The sequence below is a fragment of the Nicotiana tabacum genome, chromosome 13, assembly GCF_000715075.1.
Source record: "Nicotiana tabacum cultivar K326 chromosome 13, ASM71507v2, whole genome shotgun sequence".
Taxonomy (NCBI): domain Eukaryota; kingdom Viridiplantae; phylum Streptophyta; class Magnoliopsida; order Solanales; family Solanaceae; genus Nicotiana; species Nicotiana tabacum.
In genome coordinates, this window is record NC_134092.1 from 119,016,454 (window position 1) to 119,030,970 (window position 14,517).

General features: G+C 37.4%; 1 protein-coding gene across 1 annotated transcript; it reads left to right on the forward strand.

Moving 5' to 3' along the window:
• Positions 1-505: 505 nt before the first annotated feature.
• LOC107811939 (nifU-like protein 4, mitochondrial) lies at positions 506-10,571 on the forward strand. The gene is made up of 3 exons (XM_016636924.2): positions 506-960; positions 1,649-1,810; positions 9,671-10,571. The coding sequence occupies exons 1-3, from the start codon at positions 735-737 to the stop codon at positions 10,129-10,131; spliced, it is 849 nt and encodes a 282-aa protein (XP_016492410.1). The 5' UTR covers positions 506-734; the 3' UTR covers positions 10,132-10,571.
• Positions 10,572-14,517: the final 3,946 nt, after the last annotated feature.

The window sequence follows — 14,517 nt, forward strand, 5'->3', positions numbered from 1 at the left end:
GGTTCAATTGAACCCATAACTCTCACACTGTATCCGCTTTTGGTTATATATTAATTTATTTTTAGAAGAATATTTTGTGTTTTAAATGAGAAAGTATAAATTTTTATAGTAAAAAAGTAGGATTAAATTGTTGATCATAAATTGAGAAAAAATATCTTTTTGGAAATCACTCTCTAGACCATAAATTGAGAAAGGATTCGATTATTAATTCATAACTCAAAAAAGGTTAAAATCTTAATACAGTCCACAACGTGTATATCTCAAGAGAAATTAAATGGATTAGATAAAATTATTAATACCTTTGCATATAAAAAACTAGAAATATAGAATTTAAATGAAATTATATATGATTTTTTTTTTTATATAAAAAAAGGCCCATTATTGAAATTTTGCTTTAGGCTTTTATATTTATTGAGCCGCCCCAGCAAATAAGGTATTAGTAATTCCAAAAGTCAATGGATACATTATTTTCGCCTATGCATCGTATCGAACGACCCCTAAACGGGGAAATATTCGTATTTTATGATGTAGCTATAAAAAGAAAACTTGCACCACACGTGTTAATACGAAAAGCGTGCCAACTACTTTCGCCGTCATCGCGTTTTGACGTTTCCGTCTGAAATTCCCAGAAGGCAAAAACCGCCATTGAAACATTTCGACAAGCTTGAATCTCTAATTTAAGCTTGAACAAAACTCTCAGAAGCTCGTACGAAAACAAGTCCAATACTGTAGTAATGAAGAGTTTATTATCATTAGGGAGATTGATAAATCGATCGACTCTCCGCAGCAGCAATAGATTGTTAACAAAACCCTATGTAGCAGAAAATGGTGCAATTTCTGCATCTCGTCGCTTCTTATACGCTTTATCTTCCAAAGCGCCCATTAATTTATCTGATTTCACTTCGTTAAAGCCTTCGCAATTCCCTTCTTCTCATTCCTCCCCATGGAGCCACTTCGGAGGTCAGTTTTTCTAATATTCAGCTAATACCTTTTCTTTTTCAGAATTGTCACTTTAGAAGTTTTAATTAAACTTAAAAAGATAAATTTGTGTGTATTGGTATGGAAACGAGCCCGAATATAGCGGAATGGATATATAGGATTCATATAGCTCACTAGTTTGATATTGAGGCTAGTATACTTTGATGTGCAAATGTATATGTATATGAATTTGTGTGTAATGTGTCTTTTGCTAATTGCTACTCCTATTACCTGCTGGTACTGTTGGTTTTAGCTGGATATTTTTTTTTGATTTACTGGAAACTTTAGGGGCAAGGAACAAGAGATGATGCTGTTTTTGACTCTTTGTGTCGAATGTTTTCAGAAATGTAAGATCATTTGGGACTGTTGATTGAGCAAAGGTGGTGCATTTTTTTAAATTTTGCTGATAAACTTGATGAGGTTCATAGTTAACATTTGGACAATAGAAATAGAAGAAATGGGGGAAAATGCTGCTTCTTTATGTGATTTGCATATATAAGCAACTAAAAAGGTGGCATCTTTCCTAAGAACAAGAAAGTTTGTTCAAGAAGCTAAAAGCTTTGTAGTTTACATAATTGTTCTAGTAATTGCCTGATGAGATAAACAGGCATGCTAACTAATAAATTATGTTAATACGACTGTATTTTGATCTTGTATTTGGTATGAACAGGCCAGAAGAGGACCATGTTTATCCAAACTCAATCAACTCCTAACCCTTTATCCCTTATGTTCTATCCTGGGAAGCCGGTTCTGGAAATTGGGAGTGCAGACTTTCCAAATGCTCGTTCTGCCATGAATTCACCGCTGGCAAAGGCTCTCTTTGGGATAGATGGTAATTCTCAAAACTTAGATGGTGAAAAGCCTTAGACATTTAACATCTATGTTAGAACCTTTATATTGAAAACATCGACTCCTTAGTGCATTGCAGTGGAAATGTGCAAGGATATGTTTATAATACTAACATTCTTCACACTGCCATGGAAGAAATGCGGAAGAAATATGCTTAACTTGGTGCAATTACATAATTTCAACTGTCGACATGGTACAGAGCAGCATTTAGGCTGTTAGAAAAATTGTTGTCATTTTTATCTAGCTGACTTGCTGCATAGTGCATTCAAATTTGAATCAAGGTAGTATCAGATACATCTGAATTTGTGAAATTACAACCATCTAGAGTTTATTTGCTGTCTCATGTCTGAAATAGATATAGGCATAAGCTATCACTATAATAAGGAGTGGTTGTGAGAACTAGCTATTCTTTCAAGATATCACATTACAGTATTACTTTATTTTGCTAGAAGGCCCATTCTTTGTCCAACTTGCTACCCTGCAATCACAAATTGATTTTTCCTTTGTTATAATTGTTTTGACGTCTTCATCATGGATTGTGCAAAACTGAGTGTTGCTTATTGGTTACTGAAGCCACAGACATTGTTATTAGCTTTTGTAATGTAAAGTACTGAAAATAACTGAGGTATGTTTCCTTGTAGTGGGAAGAGTAGGGGGATGACTGTTTGGAAGGTATGTAGAAGTGAATTACTTGATAGAAGCAAAAAACAGTATGGAAAAGAGAGCTTTTGGAGTGGACTGAAACCATATAAGCTTCAGGGGAATCTTTTTGTCAGGTTGAAAGAAGAACACTTTTACCGAGTCAAATAATAGATGCACACTGGTAAATGATGTTTAGATCATTAGACTTTTATCATCATCATTGAAATCCGCTATTCAATTGCAGTGCGGTGCTCTCAAAATTCATTAGAAAAAAAAGAGTTTTGTGTCTCGGGGGAACAAATAGGCATGGGGAAGAGTTGTGGGGGGTGGGGGGGGTGGGGGGGGGGCTACGAGCTCTCTCTCGTTGTTGTTCCCGGACCACCCATCTCTTCCTTCCCCTTCGCCCGGCCCGGTGAGATCAGATTTCTAGAACAAAGTGAAGTGATAAGAAGAGAAGACTGCTGGCGGGAAATCCCTATTCATGAAAGCCCGTTGTAAAGGGGAAAATGAAAGTGTGCTCCTGCGCACCAGCTGAAATAAAAAAGGAGTGCACAGTGTTTCTAACTTAATTTAGGAAAAGAATATGATCATGTCAACTGGAGTTTTATCTGTTTAGATCATGGAAAGCTGGGATTTGGATAAGATAATGTATTCCCACACGAAGATGATAATAACTAATGGGTCTCCAGAAGGACTATTTCCTATCAGAGAGGACTAAGACTAAGACAGGATGATCGTCTTTCTCACTTATTTGTTCTGGTAATGGAGGGACAGAGCTTGATGTTGAAAAAGGCAGCTACATATGACTGGATACAAAGTTTCAACATCTAAGTAGAATATAGCTAATCTATATAAAGACATTAGAGACTGTCATTCGTTGATACAGATATTCTCATAAAAGTAGGTGGAACTAACGAATTGACAAATGAGTTAACAAAGCAAGAAACATGGAAGAAATTTCATTCAAGGGTGTGACCTAGTGGTCAATGAAGTAGATGCAAACCTTGGAGACTAGGGTTCAAATCCTAGCATAGACAAAAAAAATTAGGTGATTTCTTCCATCTGCCTAAGCCTTGGTGGGCATAGTTATTCGGTACCTGTGTTGGTGGAAGGTAACATGTATTCGGTGGAATAGTTGAGTTACGGGCAAGCTGTCCCGGACACCACCATTATAGAAAAAAGAATAAATACTGAATTAGTTTATATTCTCTATTCGGGTGTCTCATATTTTGTGAACCCAAAGGAATCAGTTGTTGCATCTGAAGGTGATCCTATTAGTCTTTGAAGCCATCTTGGCTTACATATTAACTTAGAATAGAGCAATTATTTAATGCTGGCCAGAGCTTTCATAAGCTGTCTATGATACTGGACTAATTTCCTATAGTGTACAAAGCAAAAAGATACTGCAATTTTGCAAGGAGTGATTGAGAATGCATAAAGAAGTTAGCTCCCTGGAAGAAATAGTTTTTGCCCTCTTCACCAAAAAAGAGAAATAGTATTCATCCTTGGAGGAAGGTTGACTCTAGTCAATAGTGTGCTGGATGGAATCCCTACTTGCTGCATGTCCCTATTTCTTTTCCCCAAAGGTTGAGAAGCAGATAACTAAAATAGGGAATGATCGTTTGTGGGAAGGAGGTTGTATCAATAAAGTTATCATTTGGTAAAATGGACAAAAGTCATGTAGGATAAAAGAGATGGAGTTACGGGAGTAAAGCTACATAGCAAGAGCTTGTTACTCAAATAGCATCGGAGATTGATGAAAATGAAAAAATGTAAAAGACTTGGACAGTTAAGTATGGGAAGGAGAATCAATGGTGCACAAAACCAGTAATTAGTATGTGAGGTTTTTAAATTATTATATGATTAAAGGTGTGGTGGGAGGAAAATAAGGTTCTGCATAGACGAATAGTTGGAGAAATACATTAAGGGACAAGTTTCCAATTTTATGCAATCTGGAAGTAAACAAGAATTGCGCTCTAGCAGATTGTTTTATAGAGAGTGGACCTTTCAGAAGGTATTCGATTTTCGGGGGATCGGGGTGTGTGAAGACTTAATAGTAAAACTGGACCCAATGACGATGTTGGAGAAATGTATGATTTTATTTGTTAGACTGGATGCAAAGATGGGAAATCCTCAGTTAATTCTTGTCACAGGATGCCGTTAAGACAAAATATGATAGAAAATAGTAATTGGATTGGGAAGATGATCAGGAAAACAGAAGTTCTCCCCAAACAGTAGATTGTTTTGGCTGGAGTGCAACCCATGAAACATGTCCTACATAGAAAAAATTGCAGAAAGGAGGCATCATGTTATACAGGATATGCAGTCTATGTGAGAAAGTAACAGAGTCAGTCAGTTATCTGTTCATTCACGACAGTTTTGCTTGTAAGATGACTGATGTGGACCATGTTCCTGAACTTATTGTCACGCCCCAAACTTGGGAAGCGTGACCGACACTCAACCGAGTGAACCCGGTCAAGCAAGCCTGTTAGATACTTTCTACCCAACGCACTAGCACCCATGATAAAGAGAAGACATAATTTCGTTAATTAGACCGTAGGGAGATCATGTACACAATACTAAATCATTTCATTAGTTACATCAATTTTAAGTCTCAAAATACACACATTCTTATGGTTTGAGTGGACCAAGTAATCAAAACACAATATAACTTGTTCGACTTATATAGCACCTATGTACAACCCACATTGTGTCTATTGAGCCTCTAAAAGATACAAAAGAGTGTTATGATAGTGCCGGCAACAAGGCTCCGGCTATACCTCAAAATGTCATAATAATATGAACAAAAGATACAATACATGACCCCGGGATGAAGTGGGGCTCACCAAGTCTGCTGGGAAGAGGATGTACCACTATCGCTGATCAACACTGCCTGCTATGGAACCACCTGCATCCATTTAAAGATGCAGCGCCCCCGGCAAAAGGGACGTTAGTACTGTCGAATAGTACTAGTATGTAAAACTAAACACCATCTAAATAGAATGAATAATAACATAAAGGGGGGACAGTCATGAATTCAATAAGAGCTTCAAACAATACTAAAACATCAAGTTAAGAACCACATAAGTTTTCAAGTCAATTTCCATGTTATCAGGTTGGGTGATCTTTAGTGCCGATATACCACAATTCACAATACCACCGTATTCTTACACGGAGTCCGATCACGACCTGATCAGCTAGGTCGTCTCATTTGAGACATCAACCATAACCACAATTTCAATTATAATTTCCAGCACAATCACCACCATGTGCGGCATGGCGTCCGATCACGGCCCGATCGTCTAGGCCGTCTCACCCGAGACATTACCTTTTTCAATCAATCATCTCACTTCATACCTCTTTCACCTCTTTTCAATTCATTGGCACAAGTGGCCACAATTATAAAGTCATTCTTGGCACTTGGCCGTAATTTCATAATTCCAGTTCCCCTTTCCACATTCAAATATCATTATCATCATCAACAACAATAAGGCTTTCCATTCAAGACATTAAATACACATATGAGCAACAAGTCATGAATTCAATAAGAGCTTCAAACAATACTAAAACATCAAGTTAAGAACCACATAAGTTTTCAAGTCAATTTCCATGTTATCAGGTTGGGTGATCTTTAGTGCCGATATACCACAATTCACAATACCACCGTATTCTTACACGGAGTCCGATCACGACCCGATCAGCTAGGTCGTCTCATTTGAGACATCAACCATAACCACAATTTCAATTATAATTTCCAGCACAATCACCACCATGTGCGGCATGGCGTCCGATCACGGCCCGATCGTCTAGGCCGTCTCACCCGAGACATTACCTTTTTCAATCAATCATCTCACTTCATACCTCTTTCACCTCTTTTCAATTCATTGGCACAAGTGGCCACAATTATAAAGTCATTCTTGGCACTTGGCCGTAATTTCATAATTCCAGTTCCCCTTTCCACATTCAAATATCATTATCATCATCAACAACAATAAGGCTTTCCATTCAAGACATTAAATACACATATGAGCAACAAGTCATGAATTCAATAAGAGCTTCAAACAATACTAAAATATCAAGTTAAGAATCACATAAGTTTTCAAGTCAATTTCCATGTTATCAGGTTGGGTGATCTTTAGTGCCGATATACCACAATTCACAATACCACCGTATTCTTACACGGATTCCGATCACGACCCGATCAGCTAGGTCGTCTCATTTGAGACATCAACCATAACCACAATTTCAATTATAATTTCCAGCACAATCACCACCATATGTGCGGCATGGCGTCCGATCACGGCCCGATCGTCTAGGCCGTCTCACCCGAGACATTACCTTTTTCAATCAATCATCTCACTTCATACCTCTTTCACCTCTTTTCAATTCATTGGCATAAGTGGCCACAATTATAAAGTCATTCTTGGCACTTGGCCGTAATTTCATAATTCCAGTTCCCCTTTCCACATTCAAACATCATTATCATCATCAACAACAATAAGGCTTTCCATTCAAGACATTAAATACACATATGAGCAATAAGGAAATCTTAGGCACATAGATGCTTTTCATACAATTTGGCATAACATCTTTTATTCTATCTTGACTTGAAGTCTTAACATTGTTAACACATATTCCATATTTTGAACATATCTTCAAATGATAAGATGACATGATGAAACATTTAGAATACATATTGAACATATATCCTTCAGCACAAGCACATTCGGAATAGCCAATTCTATAATGATCAATTTGGGACTTACACCAATCACACGGACACCGTGGGATTCAATTCTAAGAAGAAGGGGTTTAGCCAACATACCTCAATTGAGCTTACTTTAAACTCTAAAATGTTCCGAAATTCTTAGCAACTTCAATCTATTTTAGAAATATAACAAATTGAACCAAAATTAGGAAGATGATCATGGTTTTAGCTCATTTGAGCATTTTATCAAACACTAGGTGTGTATTAAGGTTTCAAAGTCCTTTTATGGAGGATTCCATCATCCCTCAACCCATTCTTTACCATTTTTAGCTCAACAATCTTCCTACACCCCTTGATAACACATGCATGCAAAATAAACAACTCCCATACCCAAGTATTGTCTTGCTAATTATCCAATTCTAGGCAAAATTCGAAATGGAGGGTTAGGGCGTAGAATCTTACCTCTAGGATGAAGGAAGACCTTGTGAATTTTCCTTGTTAATCTTCCAAGATTTGAGCAAAGATTGATGAAAATTAGCCTAGGATTTCCTCTCTCTAAAACACTCTCACTTCTATCTAAAACATCAGAATTTTTGCTCAAAAATGGTCCTTTGCGTGTATTTAACGAAGTAGGGTCAGGTTATAAAAACCCAAAAATGAAGCTCCGGAACAGGGTATGCGGTCGCATATGTGACCACAGAATGGATATGCGGTCCGCATATCGACCGCACAATTTGGTGCCCAAAACCGGGGAAGAATCTGCCTGGGTCTGCGGACCTGTTCTGTGGTCGCATAATGCACTGCAGACTTTCGCCCAAACTGTCTCGCCCCTGCTTCATTCTGCGACCATTATGCGGTCCGCAGAAATGCATTTTTCTGCCCAAATTTTTCCTTCACTTTCCAGTGCATTGTTCAACCCAAAAAGTCCGAGCCACGGCGAGCTGCGAAGAATTTCTGCAATCCTCAAACACGTAAGCCTAGTCCGGCACCATGAAACATTATTTTTCCTTTGCGAAATTTTACGGGGCCTTACACTTATATCCTATTCTGGTGATGCCTGGAGATCTGAAGCGGAGACTTATCAATACGCAAGGGTTAAAGGTGGGAAAAAATAAAACAAATCAGAAGACTATACCTTTATGTATACCGTGGCCAATATGGATGGAGAAAGAAATTGTAGGATTTTTTTAGGGAAAACTCATCATATAACTCATGCAAACTTAAGATGCATTCAAAGTTTTTACTCGCTGATAGGAGAAACAATGTAAATGATGTAGACAACATCATGGAACTAATGCACTGGTTTCAATTTTAGATGGAGCCGAACAGGTACCTTTGTGTATAGCTGTACCTCCTTGGTACCATCCTATTCAATAGATTACCTATATACAAAAGGAATTTATTTCTCTGTTTGATGCCAAATAAGATCTGAAGGTTTTCTTTTCTGTTCTTAATCAAGAGGTTATATCTTTGATTTCTACTTTCTGCTTTAGTTTAAATGAGTAAAAATGGGTTACTTTGCTGAATAGAGATATGATGTTCCTTTAGTCTATGTTGTGTGGAGTTGTCTAGATAATCCTAGGGATCCTCAGAAAATGCACTACTGAAAGTGGTAGTGAAGAGCTTGGCGACATTTTGGAGAGTCTGAGCAACATAACCTATAGTCCCCTATCAACAACTATGCCTTAAACCTAAATTAGTTGAGGTCCGCAATAAAAGTTTCCGATATTTCTCCGCTTGGAGATGTTTCATTCCAATACTCAATAAATTGGAGTTCCCTATCGCAGATCTCTAAACAAACTAAAAAGACTTCTATAAATGCCAGAATTAACTAGGCCCCGGGGCTTTGCTCTAATGGTATGAGCGCAACACATGATGTATGTGTTACGCACACTACACATGTTCGAACCTTGATGCAGAAAAAAGCTTGGTATTTAAGTCGAGAAGGGTAGAGAGGCATGCCCGTTACCCACGAAGTTTCCAGTCGTGCACGGGCCCTCGAGGATTTTTCAGTTGTCAAAAAAACAAAATGCCAGACTTAACTAGTTGGTATCATTATGTAGATCTTTTGCCTCCATGGTATTATTTTTTTTTGCTAAATCCGCGTGAATCATGATAGATTGCAGTATGTATTTGAGACAACTTCCTTTGCAAATTGCTTCCACGCGTGACATAATTTGAATGAATATGAAATTCTACAACGTAAGTTTGACTTGTATAATATAGGCAAGTTCATTAAGAAATAGTAACATAATAGTTGATAAGTTAGTGTAATTGAGAAAACATTTACGTAAACACTTTGTTGCATAATAGATGTACTTGAATTCTTGAAACAAGTGAGTTATATCAATTGATATTTGTAGAATTATGTGAAACATTTGGGACGTGTAGAAGGAGATTGTGTCATATAAATTAGACAAACAAAGTATTCGTATTGTTCTTTGCTTTTCCATGAATGCGCCTAAGAGTTTAATCCTGTTTTCCTTCATGCAGGGATTACACGTGTATTTTTTGGATCAGATTTTGTTACTGTTACAAAAGGTGAAGATACTTCCTGGGACTTCCTCAAACCCGAAATATTTGCAGCAATTATGGATTTCTATTCTTCTGGGAAGCCGCTGTTCCTCGACTCCAGCACTGCAGCCTCCATGGATACAGCTATCCATGAGGATGATTCAGAAACAGTTGCAATGATTAAGGAACTCTTAGAGACTCGTATTCGCCCAGCTGTACAAGATGATGGTGGGGACATTGTATACCGAGGATTTGATTTAGATACGGGAATAGTCAAATTGAAAATGCAAGGAGCTTGCAGTGGATGCCCTAGCTCATCCGTTACACTTAAATCTGGTATCGAGAACATGCTCATGCATTATGTGCCCGAGGTTAAAGGTGTGGAGCAGGAAATGGATGAAGATGAAGAACCTGGATTAAGTGGTGCACCATATGAGTAGTAATACTGTTATAGCTGCTTTATAGTTGATTTGGTGATAGAGAGATCTCAATCAGGGAAGGCAGGACTTGTTCATGCTCCTCCATGGAAAGAGTGAGTAATGTTGAGTGCACAAGTTTCTTGCATCTATCAAATTCACGCGAGATAAGCTACTATATGCATCGAAAATTATAATTCGGCAGTTCTTTTGATAACATTCTAATAAATAGTTTCCGCTATATGTTTAGCTGGATAGGAGACGGGACAAGTGGTTGCAACATGCTCCTAAATGAGTCTATAAAGATGCAGAAGTGCATATGTGTGCAAAGTTTTTTGAAGTTGCTAACCATACGTTTGTTTATTATCTGTATGTAATTTTTCATTTTATGTCTTGTACATTTTGAATGGTGAAGTGTGGATCCTTGTATATAGAATCAAAATCTCGCCGAGGAGAGAAGAAAATGCATAAACCATTTGGAGGAGCACCTACAAATTGTTATTACTCTGTATTGCTATAATAAACAATTAAATTTTCTGAAAAAATAAAACAGAAAGTTAGTAATACTTGTTTAACGAAATAGATTCTGGAAAACAAGAAAACAGTATAGGAATAAATTGAGCTCACTGAATACACAGTGTGTCCTTAAGAAAATTATTCCCCTCAAGTACCCGAGGTGCTGGAATATATCCTCCCAGGATAGAACGATTTAACTCACCAGTGTATAGGTACCAAAACTCTGATAAACTGCGAAACACTCAATGGTCGTAAAACACACTGGAAAATATTGTGCAGAAGAAGAAGAAGAAGAAGAAGCTCAGAAAATTTCGTAAGGAAAGATTCTGGGATTCAAACTCTATTTATAGAGTTGATGGCAATGTTTCTGAAAAAGGTTTGCAACCTTTCAGAAACAGCCATGGCTGTTGCAACATTTCGTTAATTATTTAATTAATTAATTAAATAGTTGAAAGGAATTTTGTCCAAAAAGATTAATCAATCAATATCCGAAACCGAAGCCGAAGCCGAGCGAGCGACGACGACGACGACGCGAGGCTTGCCTTTTTCTTAACTCTTTAAGAGCTAGAAGAAGAGCAATTATATATATACCCATCAAAAACCTTTTCTTCCTCCGATATGGGACAATGTCCCTTTCCCAAGGAAAACTCAAATATTTTATTTTCCCTCCATTTCTCATTCACCCTCTTTAAGCTACACAAGCTTAAAATCCCAACAATCCCCCACATGAATGGGGAATGGCTATAAAATAAAGGAATGCACGGACGCGTGTGTGTTTTACATGCAAGAATTAATTGCATCTGGATAAGTAGGTTTCCCTTTGAACTTTCCGTAGTGAACTTATATCGGATATACTCGGTCAATCGGTAGATTTGATATCTTTGAACCGTCGAGCTTTGTTGTATACCTAGACAACATAAGTCACACAATCAATCCTTAACCATCTATGGTTCTCACGGTTGTGTTCGTTTCAGCCATGAACACCGCCTGGTTTCATGAGTGCTTAGAGAATGGGCCTTTACTTTCATTTCCCTTGAAGCGGCTTACACTTCACACTCACATAGGTGATTTCTAAACGTGTAATCCTATAGACACACTATCTGGTCATATCCTGCCAGACTTAGCAAATCATTAAAAAACCTTTAAGCTTTGTTGACTCATCAAAAAGCCTTAATGCTTTACCTCGATTTTTGAACATTGTCTTCATCACGAGAATGTGTTGAGTTATTTGACAATGTTGAACCGTCATTCATAACTTTGTTTGATCTCTTTGAACCTAGCTCGTGGGATCTCCAGTCTGCTAGGTAGAGTTACCGTCATGATGACTTGTCCTAGACCTTAACCCCATTCCCTTTGATGATCTTTCAACTGCCTCTCTAGATAGGCCTTTTGTAAGTGGATCCGACACGTTATCTCTTGACTTTATGTAGTCAATTGTGATAACACCACTAGAGAGTAGTTGTCTAACGGTATTGTGTCTCCGTCGTATATGACGAGATTTTCCGTTATACATAACGCTCCCTGCCTTGCCTATTGTCGCTTGACTATCACAATGTATACAAATAGGTGCCAAAGGTTTGGTCCAAAATGGAATATCTTCCAAGAAATTTCGAAGCCATTCAGCTTCTTCACCGGCCTTATCTAAAGCTATGAATTCAGATTCCATTGTAGAACGAGCGATGCACGTTTGTTTGGATGATTTCCAAGACACTGCTCCACCCCCAATTGTGAAAATATATCCACTCGTGGATTTAACTTCAGATGATCCAGTGATCCAATTTGCATCACTATATCCCTCGATCACGGAGGGATATTTGTTATAATGCAAAGCGTAATTTTGGGTATGTTTGAGATACCCCAAAACTCGTTTCATTGCCATCCAATGTATGTGATTGGGATTACTTGTAAACCGACTCAGTTTACTAATAGCACATGCTATATCTGGTCATGTACAATTCATGATATACATCAAACTTCCCAATACTCTTGCATAATCCAATTGTGAGTCACTTTTACCTTCATTCTTTTGAAGTGCATAACTCACGTCAATTGGAGTCTTGGCAATTTTGAAATCCAAATACTTGAACTTGTCAAGTACCTTTTCAATGTAGTGAGACTGTGATAATGCTAGACCTTGTGGAGTCTTGTGAATTCTGATTCCTAAGATCACATTAGCAACTCCTAAGTCTTTTATATCGAATTTGCTAGCCAACATGCGCTTAGTAGAATTTATATCTGCCATGTTTTTGCTCATTATCAACATGTCATCAACATATAAACAAACAATGACTTCATGACCTTGAGTGTTTTTAATGTAAACACATTTGTCGCACTCGTTGATTTTAAACCCACTTGCCAACATTGTTTGGTCAAATTTGGCATGCCATTGTTTGGGTGCTTGTTTAAGTCCATAAAGTGACTTAACAAGTTTGCATACTTTCTTTTCTTTACCAGTTACCACAAAACCCTCAGGTTGTTCCATGTAAATCTCTTCCTCTAATTCTCCATTTAAGAAAGCTATTTTAACATCCATTTGATGGATTTCAAGACCATATACGACTGCTATTGCCACTAACACCTTAATAGATGTTATCCTCGTTACTGGCGAGTAAGTGTCAAAGTAAACAAGGCCTTCCTTTTGTCTATAACCTTTGATAACAAGTCTTGCCTTATATTTGTCAATAGTGCCATCAACTTTCACTTTTCGTTTAAAGATCCATTTCGAACCTAAAGGCTTATTTCCTGGAGGAAGATCTACCAATTCCCATGTATGGTTATCCAAAATTGATTGAATCTCACTATTGACTGCCTCTTTCCAAAACGCTGAATTAGAAGATGACATAGCTGCTTTAAAAGTTCGAGGCTCATTTTCAAGCAAGAATGTCACAAAATCTGGTCCAAAGGAAGTAGGTGTTCTTTGACGTTTGCTACGCCTTGGATCTTCTATACTTGGAGTATTTTCCTTTGGTTCTTCCCGAGGTCGTTTAGGTCTTTCACTTAACGACTCACATTCAGTTTTATACGGATATATGCTTTCAAAGAATTCAGCATTATCTGATTCCATTACCGTATTAATGTGAATTTCGGGATTATCAGATTTATGAACCAAAAACTGACATGCTTTACTGTTTGTAGCATATCCAATGAAAACGCAATCAACAGTTTTTGGTCCGATTTTAACCCTTTTAGGTAAAGGAACTTGTACCTTTGCTAGACACCCCCACACTTTGAAATATTTCAAGTTGGGTTTTCTTTTCCATTTTTCATATGGAATAGATTGCGTTTTGCTGTGGGGTACTCTGTTGAGTATTCGGTTAGCTGTAAGGATAGCTTCGCCCCACAAACTCTGCGGTAATCCGGAACTTATTAATAAAGAATTCATCATTTCCTTTAATGTCCGAATTTTCCTTTCCACAATTCCATTGGATTGAGGCGTGTAAGGTGCAGTAGTTTGATGGATAATTCCATATTCCGAACATATTTCTGCAAATGGAAATTCATATTCTCCACCCCTATCACTTCTAATTATTTTGATCTTTTTATTAAATTGATTCTCCACTTCATTCTTGTATTGCTTAAATGCTTCAATTGCTTCATCCTTACTATTAAGCAAATAAACATAACAATATCGAGTGCAGTCGTCAATAAAAGTAATAAAATACTTTTTCCCACCTCGAGATGGTGTCGACTTCATATCACAAATGTCAGTATGAATTAAGTCTAAAGGATTTGAATTCCTTTCAATAGACTTATAAGGATGTTTTACAAACTTAGACTCAACACATATTTGATATTTTGATTTATTACACTCGAATTTAGGCAACACTTCTAAATTAATTAACTTCCGCAAACGAATATGCCATAAATCATTTGACTCCAATAAATAAGAAGAAG

Coding starts and splice junctions, on each gene's coding strand:
- LOC107811939 (XM_016636924.2), top strand. CDS start 735: ATGAAGAGTTTATTATCATTAGGGAGATTGATAAATCGATCGACTCTC. Junction 961..1,648: donor CCCATGGAGCCACTTCGGAG/GTCAGTTTTTCT, acceptor TGGTATGAACAG/GCCAGAAGAGGACCATGTTT. Junction 1,811..9,670: donor GGCTCTCTTTGGGATAGATG/GTAATTCTCAAA, acceptor TCCTTCATGCAG/GGATTACACGTGTATTTTTT.